The 22492-nt window shown below is 46.8% G+C and overlaps 1 protein-coding gene across 2 annotated transcripts in view; it reads right to left on the bottom strand.

The window, feature by feature from the left end:
* LOC115459553 (coiled-coil domain-containing protein 93-like) overlaps nucleotides 1-22492 on the bottom strand; it is a 227635-nt gene that overhangs the window by 88230 nt on the left and 116913 nt on the right. For both annotated transcript variants that reach the window (XM_030189365.1, XM_030189366.1), the window contains exon 13: nucleotides 6224-6286. In XM_030189365.1, the coding sequence (XP_030045225.1) occupies nucleotides 6224-6286 (63 nt within the window). The remainder of the gene's footprint in view (nucleotides 1-6223; nucleotides 6287-22492) is intronic.

Raw genomic sequence — 22492 nt, 5'->3', positions numbered from 1 at the left:
TACTGTGCCCATTAGATGATTTTAACATTTGGGTACAAAGATGCTTTTCAATATCTTAGTTGTGTGAAACGAGGGGGGGGAGGGGGTCCTGAAACGACAGAAGCGGGGAGGGGGTCCTGCGGAGCGGGAGGTAAAACTTTTTTGGGCGGAGAAAATCGGAGGATTAACATCTCCTGAAGTCAGGATGGGGGGTGGAGGGGTGAGCGGCGGCAACCTTGGGGGGGGGGGGGGGGGGTGGAGGAGGGGTGAGCGGCAGCAACCTCGGTGGGGGGGGGGGGGGGGATGTGTCAGGGGCGGGAGATGTTGGTGCGTGTGAAGGAAGGGCTGAATCTGCTCCTGCAACGTTCCAATGTCTCTCACTGCGTTCGTAACGTCAGGAGATGATTACGATCCCAGTGAGACACATTCGAACGTTGAAGGAGCAAATTATTATATTAGATATGTAAAAATAGTTACATGCAATTACATATTTGATATTAATCTTTATGTTCTGTCTGACGACAATGTTTTCATTACATTAGACCTCTGATCAGTCAGTTTTGACGAAATGTGGCAACATTAGGTGTTTTTGGAGCTCATTTTCAAAGAACTTAGACTTACAAAGTTCCATAGGTTACTATGGAACATTATAAGTCTAAGTGCTTTGAAAATATGCCTCTTTGTGTTCAATAAAATCTATGGATCTCCACTGGAATTGTATATATTTCTTCATGCTATTTTCTTACCACCTTCTACCTTGATAATTCTATTTTATTTATTTATTGCATTTGTACCCCACATTATCCCACTTGGGTAGGTTAAATGTGGCTTACAGGTTGGTTTAAGTACAACAGGTTACATAATAGGATTCAAGATTGAATAACAGGTTATTTAGAGTAGAACAGGTTGCCTAGTAAGGTTCCAGTGGGTAACAGGATATTGGGTAAGTTGGGTTACATACAGGCTCATTTTCAAAGCACATAGACTTACAAAGTTATATGGATTACAATGTAACTTTGTAAGTCTATGTGCTTTGAAAATGAGCACCATAGTGCGGTTGAGGAGTGGATAAGTAGGTTGCCTGGGGAACATTTTTAATTTATTTATTTATTGCATTTGTATCCCACCTTTTCCCATCTATTTGTAGGCTCAAAGTGGCTTACAGAGTGTGGTTATGACATAATCATTTTGTGTTAACAGGTACATTTCTTATAGTTTGAATGTTGGTAAGAGAAGATAAGCATAGTCGTTTCATGATGACAGGTACAATTCTTGCTGTATAAAGATTGGGTAGGGGAGGATAGACGGGAAGTGTTAGGTAAGTTAGAGGTGAGCTGTTCTATGATTGAAAGGATAGTGTATTGTCACGTGATATGTGGGCGGTTAGTGGTGTAGGATCGTTGTGTAGCGGTGCGGCATGTTTGTTTAGAAGGAGCCTGTAATTATAAAGTGCTGTTGGAAAAGTTGCGTGGGCTAGGAGGGTTCATCGGGGAAGGCTGTTCTGTAAAAGTGTTTTCTGAATTGTATGTAGTTGTTCATGGATTTTAGGACTTTAGGTAAGGTGTTCCAAATTTTGGTGCAGATGTAGGAGATCAAGTTGTGTATGTGGTTTTGTATTTCAGTCCTTGGCATTTGGGGAAGTGGAGGGTAAGATAAGATCTCACGCTGGAGGTGGTATTGCAAAGTGGAAGGTTTATTAGGTCAGTCATGAATGACGACGAAAGGCCGAATATTATTTTGTAAGTCAGTGTGCAGATCTTGAATGATATTCATGCTTTGATGAGTAGCCAATGTAGTTTTTGAAGTAGTAGGTTCACACTTTCAAACCAGTTTTTGTTGTAAATGAGTTCTGCCACTGTGTTTTGTGCTGTCTGTAATTTTTTTTTGAGGGTTTGTTCCTTGCAGCCTGCATAGAGTGTGTTGCAACAGTCTGCACGGGCAAGGACCTTGGACTGTACTAGAGTACAGAAGATGTCCCATGCAAAATAGCTTTTTATTCATTTGAGTTTCCACATGGTGTGGAATATCTTTTTTGTGGCATTTGCTACCTGTTTGTTGAGGGATAGCTCACGGTCTATTATTATTCCTAGGATCTTTAGTTCATCTGCTATGGGGAGGTTCATTCCCATAGTGTTTATGGTAGTGAAGTGTTTGTTGTTGTAAGGTGATGAGAGTATTAGGCAGTGGGTTTTTTCTCTGTTGAGTTTCAGTTTGAAGGCTGCTGCCCAGGATTCCATGAGTTGTATGCTCTCTGTGATTTTGATGGAGATTTCGGATGGGTCTTTCATAAAGGGAAAATATATTGTGATACCATCGGCGTATATGTGGGGGTTGAATCCTTGATATGCAAGTGGCCAGGCCAGTAGGGGCATCATGAGGTTGAAGAGTATTGGGAAGAGTGGAGATCCTTGGAGGACTCCACACTCCCCATTTCATGTGGGAGGAGGAGATTGTTGTGTTTGTTTTTACTTGTTAGGTTCTTCTGGAGGGTCAGGAATCCTCTGAACCATTCTACCACTTTCCCCCGATGCCTATTTTGTCCAGTAATCTTTGTAGTATAATGTGGTCAACCACGTCAAAGGCACTAGACATGTCAAACTGTAGTAAGAGGATATTCTTGCCGATCGAGATCTGTTGTTTGACTTTACCTGGAAGTGTGGTCAATACTGTTTCCGTGCTGTCCCAGTGATGAGAAATGACAAGTGATGTGAGGGGTGGATAGGGTATATGCTGTGGCACCGACCCTATTCTTGTTGTTGCCGTCTGGTCGCTTGTGTCTGTTGGCTTCTTCACTCCGTGCTGCAGTCCTAGTCTCCGCCGGCCTTGTTGTTGTGCTGACCCTGTCCTAGCTGTTCGGCAGGTCACAGTTTTCTGAATGTGTAAGCGTCGGGGTCTGCTTTGGGTTGTGGGTTCCGGCTGGGTGAGTGGACATGTGCTGCACGGGTTCCCTTGCCTTTGTCGCTGTGGACTGGGAGATCTGTCCACTCGCAGCGCCAAGGCGCTCCTGCAAGAGCCTGTGACTCTGCCAGAGGTCAGTTGGTTTCACGATGCCTGGCCCCCTTCCTCTCTGCAGGGGTCCCGTGGTATCGGTTTCTGTGTAACCAGAGTTTTCCACCCAGCCCGCCCATTCTGAGACTCGTACTTTCCTGGCTTTCAGACTAGAAAGTTTCAGGTTTGGAGTTCCTTTCTGCAGCAGGTAGGGTATTCCTATGTGGGTTCTCTGACCTTTTCATGAGGTTCCTTTTTCTCCTCTCTTACCAATGTCCAGGCGCCATGCAGCATCGATCTCAGGTCTGGCTCGTTGTGGCTCGGGTACCCCCAGTGTTGGTCTCATGGCCACAGAACTGTAGGGGTTTTTCCCCCCTTTTCAATTGGGGAGTGTCCTGGGGTCCCCGCTTATGCGCTATCCACGATTTAGCTTTGATTTGCTGGGGTGGCCCTGGAGCTCACTATCACAGCTCCTGCTCGGTGGCGCAATTGGCTTTAGAGTTTCAGATCATTTTGTTCTTGGACTGTGAGGTAAGAATGTTTCCACATGTTCGCCATGAAACATAGAATGGGATGAAATTGCTCTTGGTTTTGAGACCTAGATTTTTGCAGTTGGGTGCTCCCTTTATTTTACATTTTCTCTGTAATTTAGCGCTATTTTTCAAGGATCTAGATATTTTTTCTATGAACCTTTGCAGCTGTAGATGCAAACTGTGATATCTTCTACAAAAGCTCCCTGGGTGTAGATTTTCTTGTACCCTAACATTATAAGATGTTTAAGGCTGCATCTGGCCTTTGGTTTGATCCAGTTAGACAAGAAAAAAGTTCTCCATTTATGTTGCTCCCCCCCACTACATACTTTCTGTGGATTGACTAAAATAGACCTATTTGGATTTTCTCTAAGGACAAGCAGGCCAGTTGTATGGACACACATTGATGACATCATAAAACAGACCCCGGTGCGGACACTGCCTTGCACGCATTACTTAAATTTCTAGCAATGCCCCACCACGAATGCGTGGGGGTCTTCCCATCCGATGGGCAAGCGTGCGTCCATCAGTAAAATGATATAGCTGAAGATGACAGCTCCTAAGGGAGGTGGGAGTGTGTGTAAGAATACTTGGCCTGCTGTCCTTGAAGAACATCTGCTACAACAGGTGAATAACTTTGCTTTGTCCGAGGACATGCAGGCCAGTTGTATTCTCACATATGGGAATCCCTAACCACCAAGTGAGTAGAATTGGGAGAGATACTCAAGAGGCCAGTTGGTTTAATTAAAAGTTGGAGTTACTCAAAACTGTGAGATGTAATTGAATAAGGGGTTGAGGCAGTCCAAATTGTTAGGTAAGGTACTCACAGGAATCAGCTAAGTAACACCTTCATTTAGTTAGATTTACAATGGACTTGTTTTAGACAGTTCAGTTGACAAAAATAAAATTACTGCACTGCTGCATTACAGGGGACAGCCTGTTCTATGGTCCTGATCACAATCCCATGCAGATGTCACTGATACAATTAACCATTAACAGACTGAACAAGCAAAAACACATGGAGGGTATAGCCATAACTAAGGGGTCCTTTTACCAAGCCATGCTAAACAGTGGACGATGCTGGTGTCAGCGTGTGAGTTTTCCACACTTTGTGGCCACTTTTAGCATGGCGATAAAATGGCTGCCTTGACATTTTTTGTAATGGCCACATTACAACGTGGCCATTACCGCAGGCGCCCTTAACGCCACTTATTTAGCAGGTGGTTCTGGCTCCTGTGCTTCTCCTACGCTAATCAGGTAGTGTACACTAATGTGCCTGTGCTACCTGATTAGTGCAGGTACACTTACTCTATAAATTAAAAAATATTGTCTAGCGGAAAAGTACTGCAGGACGCCTCAGCATATCCCATGGTAGTGCCCTTTTAATGCACGGTAGGTCCATGTTAGGCCTACCACGCCTTAGTAAAAGGATCCCTAAGGCATACGACTTTGCACAAACAATAATTTTAAAAAATACCATACAAAATTATATTTAATATTTAATCAGAATAATAAAGAAAGGAGGCAAACACCAAAAGAACAAGTGAGACCAGCAGTGACGTTCTGGAACAGGTTCCTGGAAAGCTCCTGATGAATAGCTTTATGAAAAGAATGAATCATTAAACGCAGCACAGCTGGCACAAGCAATTTAAATCATAATTTGCAGCACATCAGTGGCGTCAAGCAATAGGCAGGCAGATATTTTTAGGAATTCCGAGCACATGTGGCAGAACCAGGGTCTGTGAGATTAAGAGACTTAATATAAACAGTAAGAATCCAATATTGCCAATTCTTGCAATTCATAAGGATAAAAGGGCAAGTGAACTGTTTTCCATATGCTGCTTGGCCAATTCTTAACAGTGGGAATAGTTATTAGAAATCTGGTGATTTTAATTCTATGCTTAAATAACCATTGCATATTGTGATGAATCTTGAAAGATATCACATACTATGTTATTTTTATTGATATACTAGTAAAAAAGCCCCGTTTCTGATGCAAATGAAACGGGGGCTAGCAATGTTTTCTTCTGTGTGCATGTGGGAGTGTGTGTGTCCCTGCCCTCTCTCCCCTCCCCCCTCTGAGTCCTTCAGTAAAAAAGCCCCGTTTCTGATGCAAATGAAACGGGGGGGGGGGGGGGCTAGCAAGGTTTTCTTCTGTGTGCATGTGGGAGTGTGTGTGTCCCTGCCCTCTGGCCTCTCTCCCCTCCCCCCTCTGAGTCCTTCAGTGTTACAGAGCCAGCGATTTGATTTCGTGCTCTGCTGTTTTCCTTCACTGACTGTTTGTGTTACAGAGAGGGCGGGGCAGACACTCATGGGGAAACCGGATATCTCTCCCCCTTCACACTTCCGTCTGGAGGCTTCATAGAACGTTGGTGTTGCCTTTTATATAGAGAGAAGATTATATTTTCCATCACAAGAAAAGAGAAAGAAATTTAAAAAAGGAAAAATAATCGTTACATTGAATTAACTATCCAATTAATATACCATGGGGCACAAGGGAAATTTCATTGTCCAAGTGAGCTACAGCAAAATAAAATAAAAACAGTCTCTAGAGAATTACACCCTCTTTATAATAAAGAACAAACACAAAAAGCAAATTACAACACTCCACTTTTCAGCACTTATCAAGCAAAAAAAGGCTTCTAGTAGGCAGGCTCAGAATATACATACTTAATATCCTGGTAGGACATCACAATTTATTTATTTTTTTTTATAAATTTCGTTACCTCAGCCAGTTTTTTCTTTGCTTCATTGCACTCTGCATGGAGATCGGTTGATTTAGACTGTAGCTGTCACAGAAGAGAAACAATGCCAGTTATACCATTCATCCTAACAAATGGAAACTGGCAGCAAAAATCTTACTTCTTTCACAAAGCAAACTAAGCAACAACACTGCTATAAATGAACCAACAGATAGCTGTGACCAACCAACTGTATAGCAGCCTTTTACTCTGACTGTACTGGTTGCTTAAGAAACGCAAAAAGCTTACAAGCATTTTCTACTACAACAGAAATGCAATGAAAACCATTCATAAGCCCATCTACAAACAAAACATCACTTCACATTGGTGATTTAACAATGTCCCTTCCCAAACCAACAAATAAAACAGTGATAATGATATACCGTATCTGTGGTTGGGGGCAGGGCCGGTCCTAGGGTCTCTGGCGCCCCCCTGCAGACTATGAGGTGGCGCCCGCCCCCCAGCATCTCCTTTCTCTCTTCTCCCACCCTGCCCCTGCCCAGCGATTCTCCTTCACCCCATCCCCCGCCATACCGCGCCGCCCTTGGTGCTTTAAATCTTTAATTTACCTGAGTTCCAGCAGCCGCGTCATTTGAAAGCCCTGCCCCGTCTCTAGCCTTCCCTCCCTTCGTGAGTTCGTTCCGCAGTCCCGCCCACCGAGGAAATGACGTCAGAAGGCGGGACTGCGGAACAAACTCACGAAGGGAGGGAAGGCTAGAGACGGGGCAGGGCTTTCAAATGACGCGGCTGCTGGAACTCAGGTAAATTAAAGATTTAAAGCACCAAGGGCGGCGCGGTATGGCGCCGCAGTGGTGCCCTTGAAGGCAGGCGCCCCCCTGCGGTGCTCGCCCTGGTTGGGGGCAATTTTCAAAGTGGGGGACAAAGACTGAATGCCCTTTACAACCATAGGCTTTACATTGACTGTCAAAGCAGAAGTATGTGCATGGATTGGAATATCCTGTCTGTGGAACTGCAAGACGTCGAGATGCCCTAACAAACAGTGATGGAGCCTAGAACAGGAGGAGTAATGCTAGACCTGGTACTCACAAATGCAGACAGCACGTCTAGGGGCCTACATCACCGCCAGCGATCCTTGGACAGTATGGTTTATATACCTACTGTAGTTGAATGTAACTCACCTTGATCTACTACTGAAAAGTTGTGAGCAAATTTAAATAAAATATAAAAGCTAAGGCGGAGTCCAGTCACAAGGTCAAAGGACTAGATTTCAAAAATGCTGGCTTTGGCAAAAATGGACACGTATCTCAAAGAAAAGCTGGCGGGATGGGAAGAAATTGGGCAAGCGATGACTGTCAAATGCTCATATGGGAATAGAGGACGTACCATACTTTTTACAGAATAAAAAAGTGAGCAAATGCAGCCAGTTGAGACACATCTCAGGATACTAAGAGCTCTGGGAGATCTTGATGAGCCTGCTGAAAGAGGTTTTAAACGGATTTTTGTACACTGGAGTGGTTCCACAAGATAAAACGTAGCCCATCTCAATAAAAGCAGCAACAGAAGTGGCTGGAAACTAAGCCTTAAGCTGGTACTACTACTACTATTTAACATTTCTAAAGCGCTACTAGGGTTACGCAGTGCTGTACAATTTAGCATAGAAGGACAGTCCCTGCTCAAAGAGCTTACAATCTAATGGACAAATGTAGTGGAATGGTAGTGGAAAACGTAATAATTATCCTTTCATTCAATAGCTTCTCCATCTATAATCCGGAGGGATGCAAGATCCGATGCAGAATGGTTTTACACAGGCAGGTCAGGTCAATAAATCTGATTGACTTCTTCAATTGGCAGCATTGTATAAAGGTACTAGATGCCCTAGATGACTCCTGAGCCTTCCGACCTCCCCCCTTCCATGCCAATTAACTTCAAGGCCCCTAAACCATCCCAATGTCATGTCTCTCAGAACGATCCTGTAAAAACGTATAATTGGGCATCATTTAAATAGGAAGATTTGGATGGGATACCGGTGTCGGAAATGGTATTTCAAACGGACGAGTCGGAGAAACTTACTGACTTCACGGTAAACCTGGAGGACGTAATGGGGCAGTTCGGCAAACTGAAGAGTAGCAAATAGTACTGATAGAACTGACAAATGAGCTTGCGGAGCTACTGCTAGTGATATGCAACTTATCCTTAAAATCGAGCGTGGTACCGGAAGATTGGAGGGTGGCCAATGTAACGCCCATTTTTAAAAAAAGGCTCCAGGGGAGATCCGGGAAATTATAGACCGGTGAGTCTGACATCGGTGCCGGGGAAAATGGTAGAGGCTATTATTAAAAACAAAATTACAGAGCACATCCGAGGACATGGATTACTGAGACCGAGTCAGCACGGCTTTTGTGTGGGGAAATCTTGCCTGACCAATTTACTTCAATTCTTTGAAGGAGTAAACAAACATGTGGACAAAGGGGAGCCGGTTGATATTGTGTATCTGGATTTTCAAAAGGCGTTTGACAAGGTACCTCATGAAAGGCTACAGAGGAAATTGGAGGGAATTGGGATAGGAGGAAATGTCCTATTGTGGATTAAAAACTGGTTGAAGGATAGGAAACAGAGAGTGGGGTTAAATGGGCAGTATTCACAATGGAGAAGGGTAGTTAGTGGGGTTCCTCAGGGGTCTATGCTAGGACCGCTGCTTTTTAATATATTTATAAATGATTTAGAGATGGGAGTAACTAGCGAGAGTAATTAAATTTGCTGATGACACAAAGTTATTCAAAGTCGTTAACTCGCGACAGGATTGTGAAAAATTACAAGAGGACCTTACGAGACTGTGAGACTGGGCGGCTAAATGGCAGATGACGTTTAATGTGAGCAAGTGCAAGGTGATGCAAGTGGGGAAAAAGAACCCGAATTATAGCTACGTCATGCAAGGTTCCACGTTAGGAGTTACGGACCAAGAAAGGGATCTGGGTGTCGTCGTCGATAAAACACTGAAACCTTCTGCTCAGTGTGCTGCTGCGGCTAGGAAAGTGAATAGAATGTTGGGTATTATTAGGAAAGGTATGGAAAACGGGTGTGAGGATGTTATAATGCCATTGTATCGCTCCATGGTGCGACCGCACCTTGAGTATTGTGTTCAATTCTGGTCGCCGCATCTCAAGAAAGATATAGTAGAATTGGAAAAGGTGCAGCGAAGGGCGACTAAAATGATAGCGGGGATGGGACGACTTCCCTATGAAGAAAGACTAAGGAGGCTAGGGCTATTCAGCTTGGAGAAGAGACGGCTGAGGGGAGACATGATAGAGGTATATAAAATAATGAGTGGAGTGGAACAGGTGGATGTGAAGCGTCTGTTCACGCTTTCCAAAAATACTAGGACTAGGGGGCATGCGATTAAACTACAGTGTAGTAAATTTAAAACAAATCGGAGAAAAAGTTTCTTCACCCAACGTGTAATTAAACTCTGGAATTCATTGCCGGAAAATGTGGTGAAGGCAGTTAGCTTAGCAGAGTTTAAAATGGGGTTGGACGGTTTCCTAAAGGACAAGTCCATAAACCGCTACTAAACGGACTTGGAAAAATCCAAAATCCCAGGAATAACATGTATAGAATGTTTGTATGTTTGGGAAGCTTGCCAGGTGCCCTTGGCCTGGATTGGCCGCTGTTGTGGACAAGATGCTGGGCTCGATGGACCCTTGGTCTTTTCCCAGTATGGCATTACTTATGTACTTATGTACTATTTAGTATATAAAATGAGGGAATTCCAAAAACCATTTTAACTTGTTCTTTTTAATTGACGTGGCTGTTAGAACTATTGTTTTACTTTGACTGCAACTGCTCTTTGCTGCACTCTTTGAAGCCGCTACCCTAGGCATTCACCTTGTCTTGCCTAATGGTTGTTGAATAGATGACCGGAGAATTAGATTGAGGGCATATGCTAGATGTGGTTTACTTAAATTTTAGCAAAACCTTTAATTCTGTCTTGTATTAACAGCCTCATGAATAAATTGAGCAGCCAGTGGGTGGGGGTAGAGAGGGTGGGTTGGTCCCAACATGGACTGCATTAAAAACTGACTGACCAAAGACAAAAGTTAGTAGTAAATGCAATTCCTTTGGAGAAAAGTAAGGAATGGAATGCCCAGGAATTGGTCCTGAAACCAGCTCAGCTCAATATTTTTGTAAGCAATATTGTCGTAAAGATAGAAATATAAAGGTTTTTCTCTCCCTCCCCGCTTCCCCTCATAAGTTAGATTTCTCTATTTTTTTTTTTTACCTGCTTCATATATCAAAGTTAACAGTGTGGTGGTATTGACTAAGAAATATACTTAAAACCTAGGGGTAATGCTGGATGTAGGTATTACTTTCACAACTCAAGAGTCTTTGAATCACCAGAAATGTTCTTTTCTTCTTGTATATCAGGATATTGAAATCTTTTTTTGATCAAGTGTAGCTTGGTCTGTTTAACTAAGTGGCTGTCATTTCACATTTGGATGACTGCAATACTTTATCAGCCAGGGTTTTGCATCGTTTTATAGGTTTTTTTTTCCAACTGCAGCATCTCAGTGATTGGCCAGACTGTCACATAGTGATCATATTATTCCAATTGCATTTGCACTGCATTTGCTTCCAATTGATAAAGCCAAATTTAAAATTTTATGTTCAGCCTTTAAGGCTAGTTATTGCCTTGGCCCTGCATATCTTTGGGATTAACTGCAAAGCGATGTGATTTCTAGTACTTAAGGTCCCGAGAGTCTGTTTATTAACTATTCCTCATGTGAAACAACCTCATTTAGTGTGCACATGAAATACCTTATAAATGGAAGTAGTCACACCAGAAAGTGGAAAAAAAAAGGCTTGGCGTTTTCAACAAGTTCATGAAGGCTATGAAGCAGATTTCAGATTTGATTACGATGTATATAGGATTTTATGATTTTAAAATGGTTTGTTTTATATCACTCCTTACCTAGAACACTTATGAATATTTGATATTAGTAAAGTTTAAGTATAAGAAGTTGTGCATGAAGTTTGATAGAAAGAGGGAGTTTTTAAGACCGATAAAAGAGAAACATTCTGGTACAATTAAAAATGCGGGCATGACCTTTGCAATAGGTATCGGAGGTCTTGTTTCTCCTACAAAAAAATGATATGAGCCAATTGTGTTTGAGCCTTTGTAAGAGGGTCAATTGTCAGCACTGGTAAAGTTTTGTTATATTTGTAGGTAATACAATTTCCCATAATAAACAGAAGGAAAAGTTTACCTTTTTGTTGGATGAAAAGAAGAGTTGCACCAGAGTGGACACAACTGAGGGTGTAGACAAAATAAGAAATGATCTGAATTAACTAGGAGACTGCTTTAAAGCTTGCTCACCAAGTATTGAACTCAGAAGTAGAGTCAGGCATTTCAGGTGCAGAAATCCAAAGGCGTTTTATGTGAGATAGAGGAGGAAAGGCTGAGAGATACGGACCAGGAGAGAGACCTTGGGGTGATAGTGTCTTGAAGATCTGATGGCACCAAACAGTGCGATAGGGCAGCGGCCAAAACCGGAAGTAAGCTGTGCTGTTCAGAGGCAAAACTAAGAGAGGAGAAGGTGGATGTTGTTATTGTACAGGTTTGATGGTGAGACTTTGGTGTGTTTGATTTTGGAGGTCAAATCTCAATAATGATATAAACAGCCTAGAGGCAGTCCAGAGAAAAAGCAACTAAAATTGTGTGGGATCTATGCTGAAATGCATATATGACAAGATTTGAGGACCTAAATATGTATACCTACAGGAGATGAGGGACAGAGGAGGTATGATTCCTTTTAAGTATTTAAACATTTTTGTTAGGATAGCTCTTTTTTCATTCAAAGAACAGAAACAAAGACAGCAGCCTGAAATCATTAAAAACGGGCCACAAATCGAAAGAGTTGGGCTCTACCCATTAAAAAGGCCACGGAGGATGGACTGTCCAAACTTACTATCACAACGGGAGAACGTTTCCACATAGTAAAATAATGTGAATGTGTGCAGTGAACGCCATATTATTCTAAGATGGAGAGTATTGATATGATTCTCCGACATCAACTGTACTTGGGATTAATAGATGTCTGCTACTCATATGGAAATGGTATTCTTTGTCACCATAAAGGAAGATCTATTGGGGTCCATCAAAAAGTAGAAAGCCCTTTGAGGGCCTGAGGCCTCTCTAGATGGATGGTAATACCTATTCTACAATCCAAAGTATGGTGTGCTGTTCAAGGGTTCAAAGAGTATTTTTCACAACTGGGTTAGAATCACACTAATCTGGGAGGTTTCAGCTGAAGCAAATCCCACATGAACCTAACAACTTAAGACTATCATAAATGGAGCATTGCATATGTGGTGGCAAGTGTCAACTGTACTGAGGCGAAAACTAACAGAACTAGTTTTGAGGCCAGATTCTGTAACACTCTAAGTTACTGAAGCAGTGTTTTTGAGGGACAGAACTGATCTAGTGCTCTGACCTTACACCAGAAGGGAAGGAAAATGCTTAGCGGTTACAGTAAAAGACTGAAGGTTCAAATCCTGCTCCTCCCATTGATATTACTTCTAACTCTGAGCAAGTCACTATCTCCCATTTCCCCACATAACCACATAAACTAAGCTCTTTCGGGAAAGAACCTGTATTTTAAATTATGTAAACTATTTTAAGCTACAGTTACAAAGGTGGTCTAGAAAAAAATACTATAGACCTCCTCTATTTGGAATAACAGGACTACCTAGTGGATTCTTTTTCTAAAGTCAGAAAGTGAATGATACATACCTGTAGCAGGTGTTCTCCGAGGACAGCAGGCTGATTGTTCTCACGACTGGGTGACGTCCGCGGCAGCCCCCACCAACCGGAAAGAAGCTTCGCGGGACGGTCGGCACGCAGGGCACGCCCACCGCGCATGCGCGGCCGTCTTCCCGCCCGTGCGCGACCGCTCCCGCCAGTTGAATGACTAGCAAAAGATGAAACACACAACTCCAAAGGGGAGGAGGGAGGGTAGGTGAGAACAATCAGCCTGCTGTCCTCGGAGAACACCTGCTACAGGTATGTATCATTCACTTTCTCCGAGGACAAGCAGGCTGCTTGTTCTCACGACTGGGGTATCCCTAGCTCTCAGGCTCACTCAAAACAATAACCCAGGTCAATTGAACCTCGCAACGGCGAGGGTACAACAGAAATTGACCTACGAAGAACAACTAACTGAGAGTGCAGCCTGACCAGAATAAATTCGGGTCCTGGAGGGTGGAGTTGGATTTACACCCCAAACAGATTCTGCAGCACCGACTGCCCGAACCGACTGTCGCGTCGGGTATCCTGCTGGAGGCAGTAATGAGATGTGAATGTGTGGACAGATGACCACGTCGCAGCCTTGCAGATCTCTTCAATAGTGGCTGACTTCAAGTGGGCCACCGATGCTGCCATGGCTCTGACACTATGAGCCGTGACATGACCCTCAAGAGTCAGCCCAGCCTGGGCGTAAGTGAAGGAAATGCAATCTGCTAGCCAATTGGAGATGGTGCGTTTCCCGACAGCGACCCCTAGCCTGTTAGGGTCGAAAGAAATAAACAATTGGGCGGACTGTCTGTTGGGCTGTGTCCGCTCCAAGTAGAAGGCCAATGCTCTCTTGCAGTCCAATGTGTGCAACTGACGTTCAGCAGGGCGGGTATGCGGCCTGGGAAAGAATGTTGGCAAGACAATTGACTGGTTAAGATGGAACTCCGACACCACCTTCGGCAGGAACTTTGGGTGGGTGCGGAGCACTACTCTGTTGTGATGAAATTTGGTATATGGAGCATGAGCTACTAGGGCTTGAAGCTCACTGACCCTACGAGCTGAAGTAACTGCCACCAAGAAAATGACCTTCCAGGTCAAGTACTTCAGATGGCAGGTATTCAGTGGCTCAAAAGGAGGTTTCATCAGCTGGGTGAGGACGACGTTGAGATCCCATGACACAGTAGGAGGCTTGATAGGGGGCTTTGACAAAAGCAAGCCTCTCATGAATCGAACGACTAAAGGCTCTCCAGAGATGGCTTTACCTTCCACACGATAATGGTAAGCACTAATCGCACTAAGGTGATTCCTTACTGAGTTGGTCTTGAGGCCAGACTCTGATAAGTGCAGAAGGTATTCAAGCAGGTTCTGTGCAGGGCAAGAACGAGGTTCTAGGGCCTTGCTCTCACACCACACGACAAACCTCCTCCACTTGAAAAAGTAACTCTTTTTAGTGGAATCCTTCCTAGAGGCAAGCAAGACCCGGGAGACACCCTCAGACAGACCCAACGCAGTGAAGTCTACGCCCTCAACATCCAGGCCGTGAGAGCCAGGGACTGAAGGTTGGGGTGCAGCAACGCTCCGTCGTTCTGCGAGATGAGAGTCGGAAAACACTCCAATCTCCACGGTTCCTCGGAGGACAACTCCAGAAGAAGAGGGAACCAGATCTGACGGGGCCAAAAGGGCGCTATCAGAATCATGGTGCCGCGGTCTTGCTTGAGCTTCAGTAAGGTCTTCCCTACCAAAGGTATGGGAGGATAAGCATACAGGAGGCCGGTCCCCCAATGGAGGAGAAAGGCATCCGACGCTAGCCTGCCGTGGGCCTGAAGTCTGGAACAGAACTGAGGCAGCTTGTGGTTGGTCTGAGAGGCGAAAAGGTCCACCGAGGGGGTGCCCCACTCTCGGAAGATCTTGCGTACCACTCTGGCATGGAGCGACCACTCGTGCGGTTGCATGACTCTGCTCAGTCTGTCGGCCAGACTGTTGTTTATGCCTGCCAGGTACGTGGCTTGGAGGAGCATGCCGAACCGACACGCCCAACGCCACATCCCGACGGCCTCCTGACACAGGGGGCGAGATCCGGTGCCCCCCTGCTTGTTGACGTAATACATTGCAACCTGATTGTCTGTCCGAATTTGGATAATTTGGCAGGACAGCCGATCTCTGAAAGCCTTCAGTGCGTTCCAGATCGCTCGGAGCTCCAGGAGGTTGATCTGCAGATCCTTTTCCTGGAGGGACCACAGACCCTGGGTGTGAAGCCCATCGACATGAGCTCCCCACCCCAGGCGAGAGGCATCCGTCGTCAGCACTTTCGTGGGCTGCGGAATTTGAAATGGACGTCCCAGTGTCAAATTGGTCCGGATGGTCCACCAGAGCAGTGAAGTGCGGCAACTGGTGGAAAGGCGGATGACATCTTCTAGATTCCCGGTGGCTTGGAACCACTGGGAAGCTAGGGTCCATTGAGCAGATCTCATGTGAAGACGAGCCATGGGAGTCACATGAACTGTGGAGGCCATATGACCCAGAAGTCTCAACATCTGCCGAGCTGTGATCTGCTGAGACGCTCTGGTCTGCGAAGCCAGGGCCAGGAGATTGGTGGCCCTCGCTTCGGGAAGATAGGCCTGAGCCGTCTGGGTATTCAGCAGAGCTCCTATGAATTCCAGAGACTGGGCTGGCTGGAGATGGGACTTTGGGTAATTTATCACAAACCCCAGCAGCTCCAGAAGCTGAATAGTGCACTGCATGGACCGGAGGGCTCCTGCCTCCGAGGTGTTCTTGACCAGCCAATCGTCGAGATATGGGAACACGTGCACTCCCAGCTTGCGTAGGTAGGCCGCTACCACCACGAGGCACTTGGTAAACACTCGTGGGGCAGAGGCGAGCCCAAAGGGCAGCACACAATACTGAAAGTGCCGTGCGCCCAGGCGGAATCTGAGATACTGTCTGTGAGCTGGCAGTATCGGTATGTGAGTATATGCGTCCTTTAAATCCAGGGAACATAGCCAATCATTTTTCTGAATCATTGGCAGAAGGGTGCCCAAGGAAAGCATCCTGAACTTTTCTTTGACCAGGAATTTGTTCAGGCCTCTCAGGTCTAGGATGGGACGCATCCCCCCTGTTTTCTTTTCCACAAGGAAGTACCTGGAATAGAATCCCTGCCCTTCCTGCCCGGGTGGTACGGGCTCGACCGCATTGGCGCTGAGAAGGGCGGAGAGTTCCTCTGCAAGTACCTGCTTGTGATGGGAGCTGAAGGACTGAGCTCCCGGAGGACAATTTGGAGGCAGGGAGGCCAAATTCAGGGCGTATCCGCACCGCACTATTTGGAGAACCCACTGGTCGGAGGTTATGAGAGGCCACCTTTGGTGAAAAAATTTTAACCTCCCTCCGACCGGCAGATCGTCCGGTACGGACACTTGTAGGGCGGCTATGTTCCCGTGGATCCAGTCAAAAGCCCGTCCCCGGCTTTTGCTGTGGAGGCGCAGGGGGCTGCTTAGGCGCACGCTGTTGACGAGAACGAGCGCGCTGGGGCTGTCCCTGTGCCTGACGAGGCCTTCGGGCCGGCTGGTTGTACCTACGCTTCGCAAAAGAGTAGGGTGCAGCCTGCCGGGCCCGGGAAAAACGTCCACCTGTGGAGGTGGATGCTGAAGGCGCCCGGTGGGAGAGCTTGTCGAGAGCGGTATCCCGCTGATGCAGTTGGTCCACCATCTGCTCGACCTTCTCACCAAAAATGTTATCCCCCCGGCAAGGGACGTCAGCCAGTCTCTGCTGGGTGCGGTTGTCCAGGTCAGAGGCACGCAGCCATGAGAGCCTGCGCATCACTATACCTTGGGCCGCAGCATGAGATGCCACGTCACAGGTGTCATAGATACCCCTGGACAGGAACTTTCTGCACGCCTTCAGCTGCCTGACCACCTCCTGATAAGGCCTGGACTGCTCCGGCGGGAGCTTCTCGACCAGGTCCGCCAGTTGTTGCACATAGGTCCGCATGTGAATGCTCATATAGAGCAGGTATGACTGGATGCGGGTCACGAGCATGGAGGATTGGTAGGCCTTCCTCCCAAATGAGTCCAGAGTGCGAGACTCCCGCCCCGGGGGCGCCGAGGCGGTATCCCTCGAACTCCGTGCCCTCTTGAGAGCAGAATCCACGACCGCTGAGTCATGGGGCAATTGGGGCCGCATTAGCTCTGGGTCGGAGTGGATCCTGTACTGGGACTCTGCTTTCTTGGGAATGGTGGGGTTAGTTAATGGTCGCACCCAGTTCCGAAGCAGCGTCTCCTTAAGGACATTATGCAGCGGCACCGTGGAGGACTCTCTAGGTGGTGATGGATAGTCGAGGACCTCGAGCATCTCGGCCCTCGGCTCTTCCACAGAGACCACGGGGAAGGGAATGCTGATAGACATATCCCGCACAAAGGAGGCAAAGGAGAGACTCTCGGGAGGCGAGAGTTTCCTCTCCGGTGAAGGCGTGGGGTCCGAGGGAAGGCCCGTAGACTCCTCTGAGGAGAAATATCTAGGGTCCTCCTCTTCCCCCCACGAGTCCTCATCCTCGGTGTCGGACATAAGCTCATGTAGCTGAGTCCTGAACCGGGCCCGGCTCGACGTCGAGGCACCAGGGTCTCGGTGTCGTCGAGCGGTGGACTCCCGCGCCGGCGGGGACGGAGCTCCCTCCATCGACGTCGACTCCACCTGCGTGGCGGTCGAGACCGGCACCGCAAGCGGTGGCGGCGTCGACGGCCCCGGCGCCGGGCTAGAGCTCGCCGGCGCCACAGTCATCGGCGCCGAGGGCGCAAGCACCCCCGGCGCCGGCACAGCCTGGCGCATCAGCCCTTCCAGGATCCCCGGAAGGATGGCTCTGAGGCACTCGTCCAGGCCCGCTGCCGGGAAAGGCGGTGGGGCCGGTAGGGGTGTCGGCGCCAGAAGCTGCTGGGGGCCAGGAGACGGCACCGAGGTGCCGGAACCCCGATGCGTCGGTACCTCCACAACCGACGGAGACCTCTCCTCCCGATGATGACGCTTCGGCGTCGCCTCCTCTCCGACATCCGGATGCACCGAGGGCGACCGGTGACGACGCTTCTTATCTTTTTTGCGATGCCCGTCACCGGCGCCGGAGGGCATGGAGGAGGAGGAGGTCGATCCCCCTCGGTCTCGAGGTACCGGGTCAGACAGGGTTCGGTCCCGTGGCCCACGAGCTGAGGGAGTGACCGGGGCCGACTGCCCACGCGGCCTCTCACCCCCACTCTCACCGGCGGGCCGACGGGACCTGTTCTCCTGGGGTCGCTGCCATCGGTGCCGATGTCTCGGGCATCGATACCGGTACCGAAGGGCCGGTCGTCGATACCGATGCCTTCGAGGTCGACGTCGAGGGGCCGGCGCAAGTTCCAAAAAGACGGTCCCGCAGAACTTGCCTCGCAACCTGAGTCCGTTTCCGGAGACCGAGACACAGAGAACACGACTTGATATTGTGCTCCGGCCCGAGGCACTGGAGGCACCAAGCGTGGGTGTCGGTCTGCGAGATCGGCCGGCCGCAGCGACCACACTTTTTAAATCCACTCGGGACCTTCGAGGACATCGACGGAAAAATCGCGTCGGCGAAGTCAGTCGTCAATGGTGGCTGAAATCACACCACGAAAAGGAGAAACGACCGAGCGGCCACTAGGCCGCAATGCGGCGTCCCCGCTGGAAGCGAGGGAAAAAGGGAGCGCGTGCTCCACACGCGCAGGGTTTTCTTTTTTTTTTTTTTTTTTTTTGAAAAAACAAAGGAACCGGGCGGTAACTAGACCGGAAAACAAAGAGAAAAAGCGCGATCGCGTAAACGCGATCGAAAATCCGGCGGCTGAACAAGAGAGAGCGGCGAAGCACGACTCTCTCCAGACGCGGAAAAAAAGGAACTGGCGGGAGCGGTCGCGCACGGGCGGGAAGACGGCCGCGCATGCGCGGTGGGCGTGCCCTGCGTGCCGACCGTCCCGCGAAGCTTCTTTCCGGTTGGTGGGGGCTGCCGCGGACGTCACTCAGTCGTGAGAACAAGCAGCCTGCTTGTCCTCGGAGAAGAATTTGATACACCACTTATGAAAAATAAACTGCGCTGCTGGACTTATTCATAAGGAAGAATATCTAACTTAGGACTGAACTTGAGGTTGCTGGTCTGCTTCTCTGACATCATGAAAATTGAGGAAAAATTATTTTATAGCAAGATACTTGTAAGAAAAAAACAGATCACAGGTCTAAGTGAAACCCCAATTTGTCAGAAGGTCAAAAAGAAGAAAAAGAAAAAAAATAAGAAGAAGCTGAAATTTTTGACTAAGGAACTGAGAGGAGAAAATGCACAAGGATCTTACCATGATTAGAGAAGGAAATACTTTTTATAAACAGAATGATTCATTAAAAAAAGAAGAAAAGCAAGCTACTTCCTCAACAGAAATCTTTGGAAACAAACTGCTAATGCAAATATGGCATTATCGTCTGACATCTGAATCAATCTATGTAAATCAGGACTGAAAAAATAATCCAACCAGGTCAAAGATGATTTGGATTATCTGAGTACATCTGAGTCATAGCTGTCAAAGTTCATCTGTCCATTTATACTGTATTATCTGGCTGTGCTCACAAACAGTAGACAATTTTAGCTGCTCTGTATTCTGTCCTCTTATGCATGCCAGTTTGATTTGTTACCCTTTTATCATTTCTTTGTATTTCTACACCATTTTTTCTTTTAATCTTTAATTGCAGCAGTTTAACCTTAAGCAACACTGTGCTCTCCACAGTGCTCAAAGAAAAGCAGACTCAGTTTATGTGACCAACACAACCCTAGCAGGAATTTAATTACCCAAACTAGAAGACAGTTGAGACTCTAGTGCAATTCTATGTACTTAAGAGACTGCAACTGAAGACAAAGTCATTGCTTCTTTTTAACTGAAACACATACCCACAAAAAACGTCTGCATAGCATACTGTACATTTTGTCAGCCAAGAATCGAGTAGTCTGAATCAAAGCATTCTGTTGGTCGAAACACAATTCTTTAATTTTGAGCAGGATACATGAAGAAGAATGCAAACAGAACTGCATTTAACATTTAAATGTCAGAGTAATAAATCTATGGCTTAAGAGCAGACAGAAAACACACAATCTTCGAGGATTTGCTTCCGCAGTCCTTTTGCAGTTATAAAATAGAACATTTCTTCCAACCCTTAAATGGTTGTAAAATATCAAGAGTAAAATAAGTTTTTTTTCCTATGAGAACATTTCTGTAACAGCAGGCACGAAGCTTAAGAATTTTAACTACCCCAAATTATTTAGTGAATTTCAAATGATGCTAAACTTCATTACGTATTTTAAATGTCATGTGTGTTGAAATATGTTCATTTTCTTTGGCCATGCTTCTCCATCTGGATATAAGGCTAACCGATTCAGCAATCCAAAAAAAAAAAATCTGTTTCTGCTTTCAACATAAACCTCTGATGTAGATCAAGAGTTGTGAACAAAAATACCTACAAGGAGATGAATATTGGGAAAGCAAAGTTCCTTATTTGTAACAGGTGTTCGGAAGACAATAGGATATTAGTCCTCGCCAATGCTTTTTTTTGTAGGAAAAAAGGTACCGGTACTCAGTAGGGGCGGGGTCACCATATATGGCTCCACCCCTATGGTAGTAGCCACACCCCTTATACCAGCCGTGGCAAATATAAGCAGTATCATTGAAAATACTATACCAGTATAGGAGAAAAAAATAACTTGTGATTTCGTTTTCATTATAAATAAATTTGTATAAGCTGTTACAGCTCTAGTATACCCAGTGCAAAATAAGACAGCAGATATAAATTCTAAAATTGGACATCTTCCAAACACTGAAATGAAAATAAAATGATTTTTTTTCTACCTTTGTTGTTTGGTGACTTTGTTTTTCTGATCATGTTGGTCCCAGTCTCTGATTCTGCTGCTCTCTATCTGTTCCCTTAACTCCGTTTCCAGGGCTTCCTTTCCATTTATTTCTTTACTTTCCTCCTTTCTTCTTCATTTCTTGCCCTACATCCATAGGTAAAAGCTGGGTCCTCTGTGGACCTGACTGGAGGAGGTTTAGAGTGGATCCAGCTTTTGCCTATTTTATTCATCCATGTGCAGTTTTTCTCCTCTTTTCCCTATCCCTCATCTTGTCAGTATGCATCTCCTTCCTCTTTCCATCCACGTCCAGCATTTTTCCTCTCCCTCTCCATCCATGTCCAGTATTTCTCCTCTCTCCTCCCCTCCATCCATCCATGTTCATCTCACTTCCTCTCTCTTCCCTCCCTTGCATCCATGTCCAGCATTTCAACTCTCTCCCCTCCCCTACATCCATGTCCAGAATTTCTCCTCTTCCCCCTAAATCCATGTGCATCTCCTCCTCTGTCTTCCCTCTCCTCCATCCATATCCAGCATTTCTCCTCTCTCCCCCCACTCCATCCATGTGCACCTACGTCCTCTGTCTTCCCTCCCCTCCATCCATGTCCAGTATTTCTCCTCTCCCTTCCCCTCCAAACGTGTGCATCTCCTTCCTCTTCCTTTCCTTCCCTCCAACATTTCTCCTCTCTCTCCCCACTCCATCCATGTGCATCTACGTCCTCTGTCTTCCCTCCCCTCCATCCATGTCCAGTATTTCTCCTCTCTCCCTTCCCTTCCAAACGTGTGCATCTCCTTCCTCTTCCTCTTCCTTTCCTTCCCTCCAACATTTCTCCTCTCTCTCCCCACTCCATCCATGTGCATCTACGTCCTCTGTCTTCCCTCCCCTCCATCCATGTCCAGTATTTCTCCTCTCTCCCTTCCCTTCCAAACGTGTGCATCTCCTTCCTCTTCCTTTCCTTCCCTCCAACATTTCTCCTCTCTCCCCTCCATCCATGTGCATCTCCTTCCTGTCTTCCCTCTCCTCCATCCATGTCCAGCATTTCTCCTTTCATTCCCTCCATCCATGTCCAGCAACTCTGCTCTCTCCCTTCCCATCTATGTCCAGATTCTCCTCTGTCCTCCCTTCCTATCTGTGTCCAGCGATTCTCCTTTGCTCCTATCCTCACCTCCCAACCAGGTCCAGCGATTTCTCCTCTCCCCTGCCATCCATGTCCAGCAATTCTCGTCACTCCTCTGCCCTCCCATCTATGTCCAGCGATTTCTCCTCTCTCCCCTGCCCTCCCCTCCCATCCCATCCATGTCCAGCGATTTTCCTCTGCCCTTCCCTCTATGTCCAGCGATTCTCCTTTGCCCCCTATCCTCCCCTCCATGTCCAGTAACTCTACCCAGCCTTCACCTGTCCCCCCTTTTAAGCCCCCGTTGAGTTCCAGCACCCAAGCCCCCCCTACCCCTAGCTCCCTGACAGCCCTGCATTCTGTTCCGCCCACCCCGCGATTAAATCTTTTCTTTTTTTTTTTTTTTACCTGAAGTCGCAGCGCCGGTGTTAGTGAAAGGACCAGGCTCGCCTCCTCCTGCCTTCTCTATTCGTTGTTCCCTCTCAGTGTCCCGCCCTCGCGGAAACAGGAAACTACATCAG

The sequence above is a fragment of the Microcaecilia unicolor genome, unplaced genomic scaffold (assembly GCF_901765095.1).
Source record: "Microcaecilia unicolor unplaced genomic scaffold, aMicUni1.1, whole genome shotgun sequence".
NCBI lineage: Eukaryota > Metazoa > Chordata > Amphibia > Gymnophiona > Siphonopidae > Microcaecilia > Microcaecilia unicolor.
Note: the sequence above shows the minus strand (reverse complement) of the source record. Positions and strands in the feature narration are given on the sequence as shown.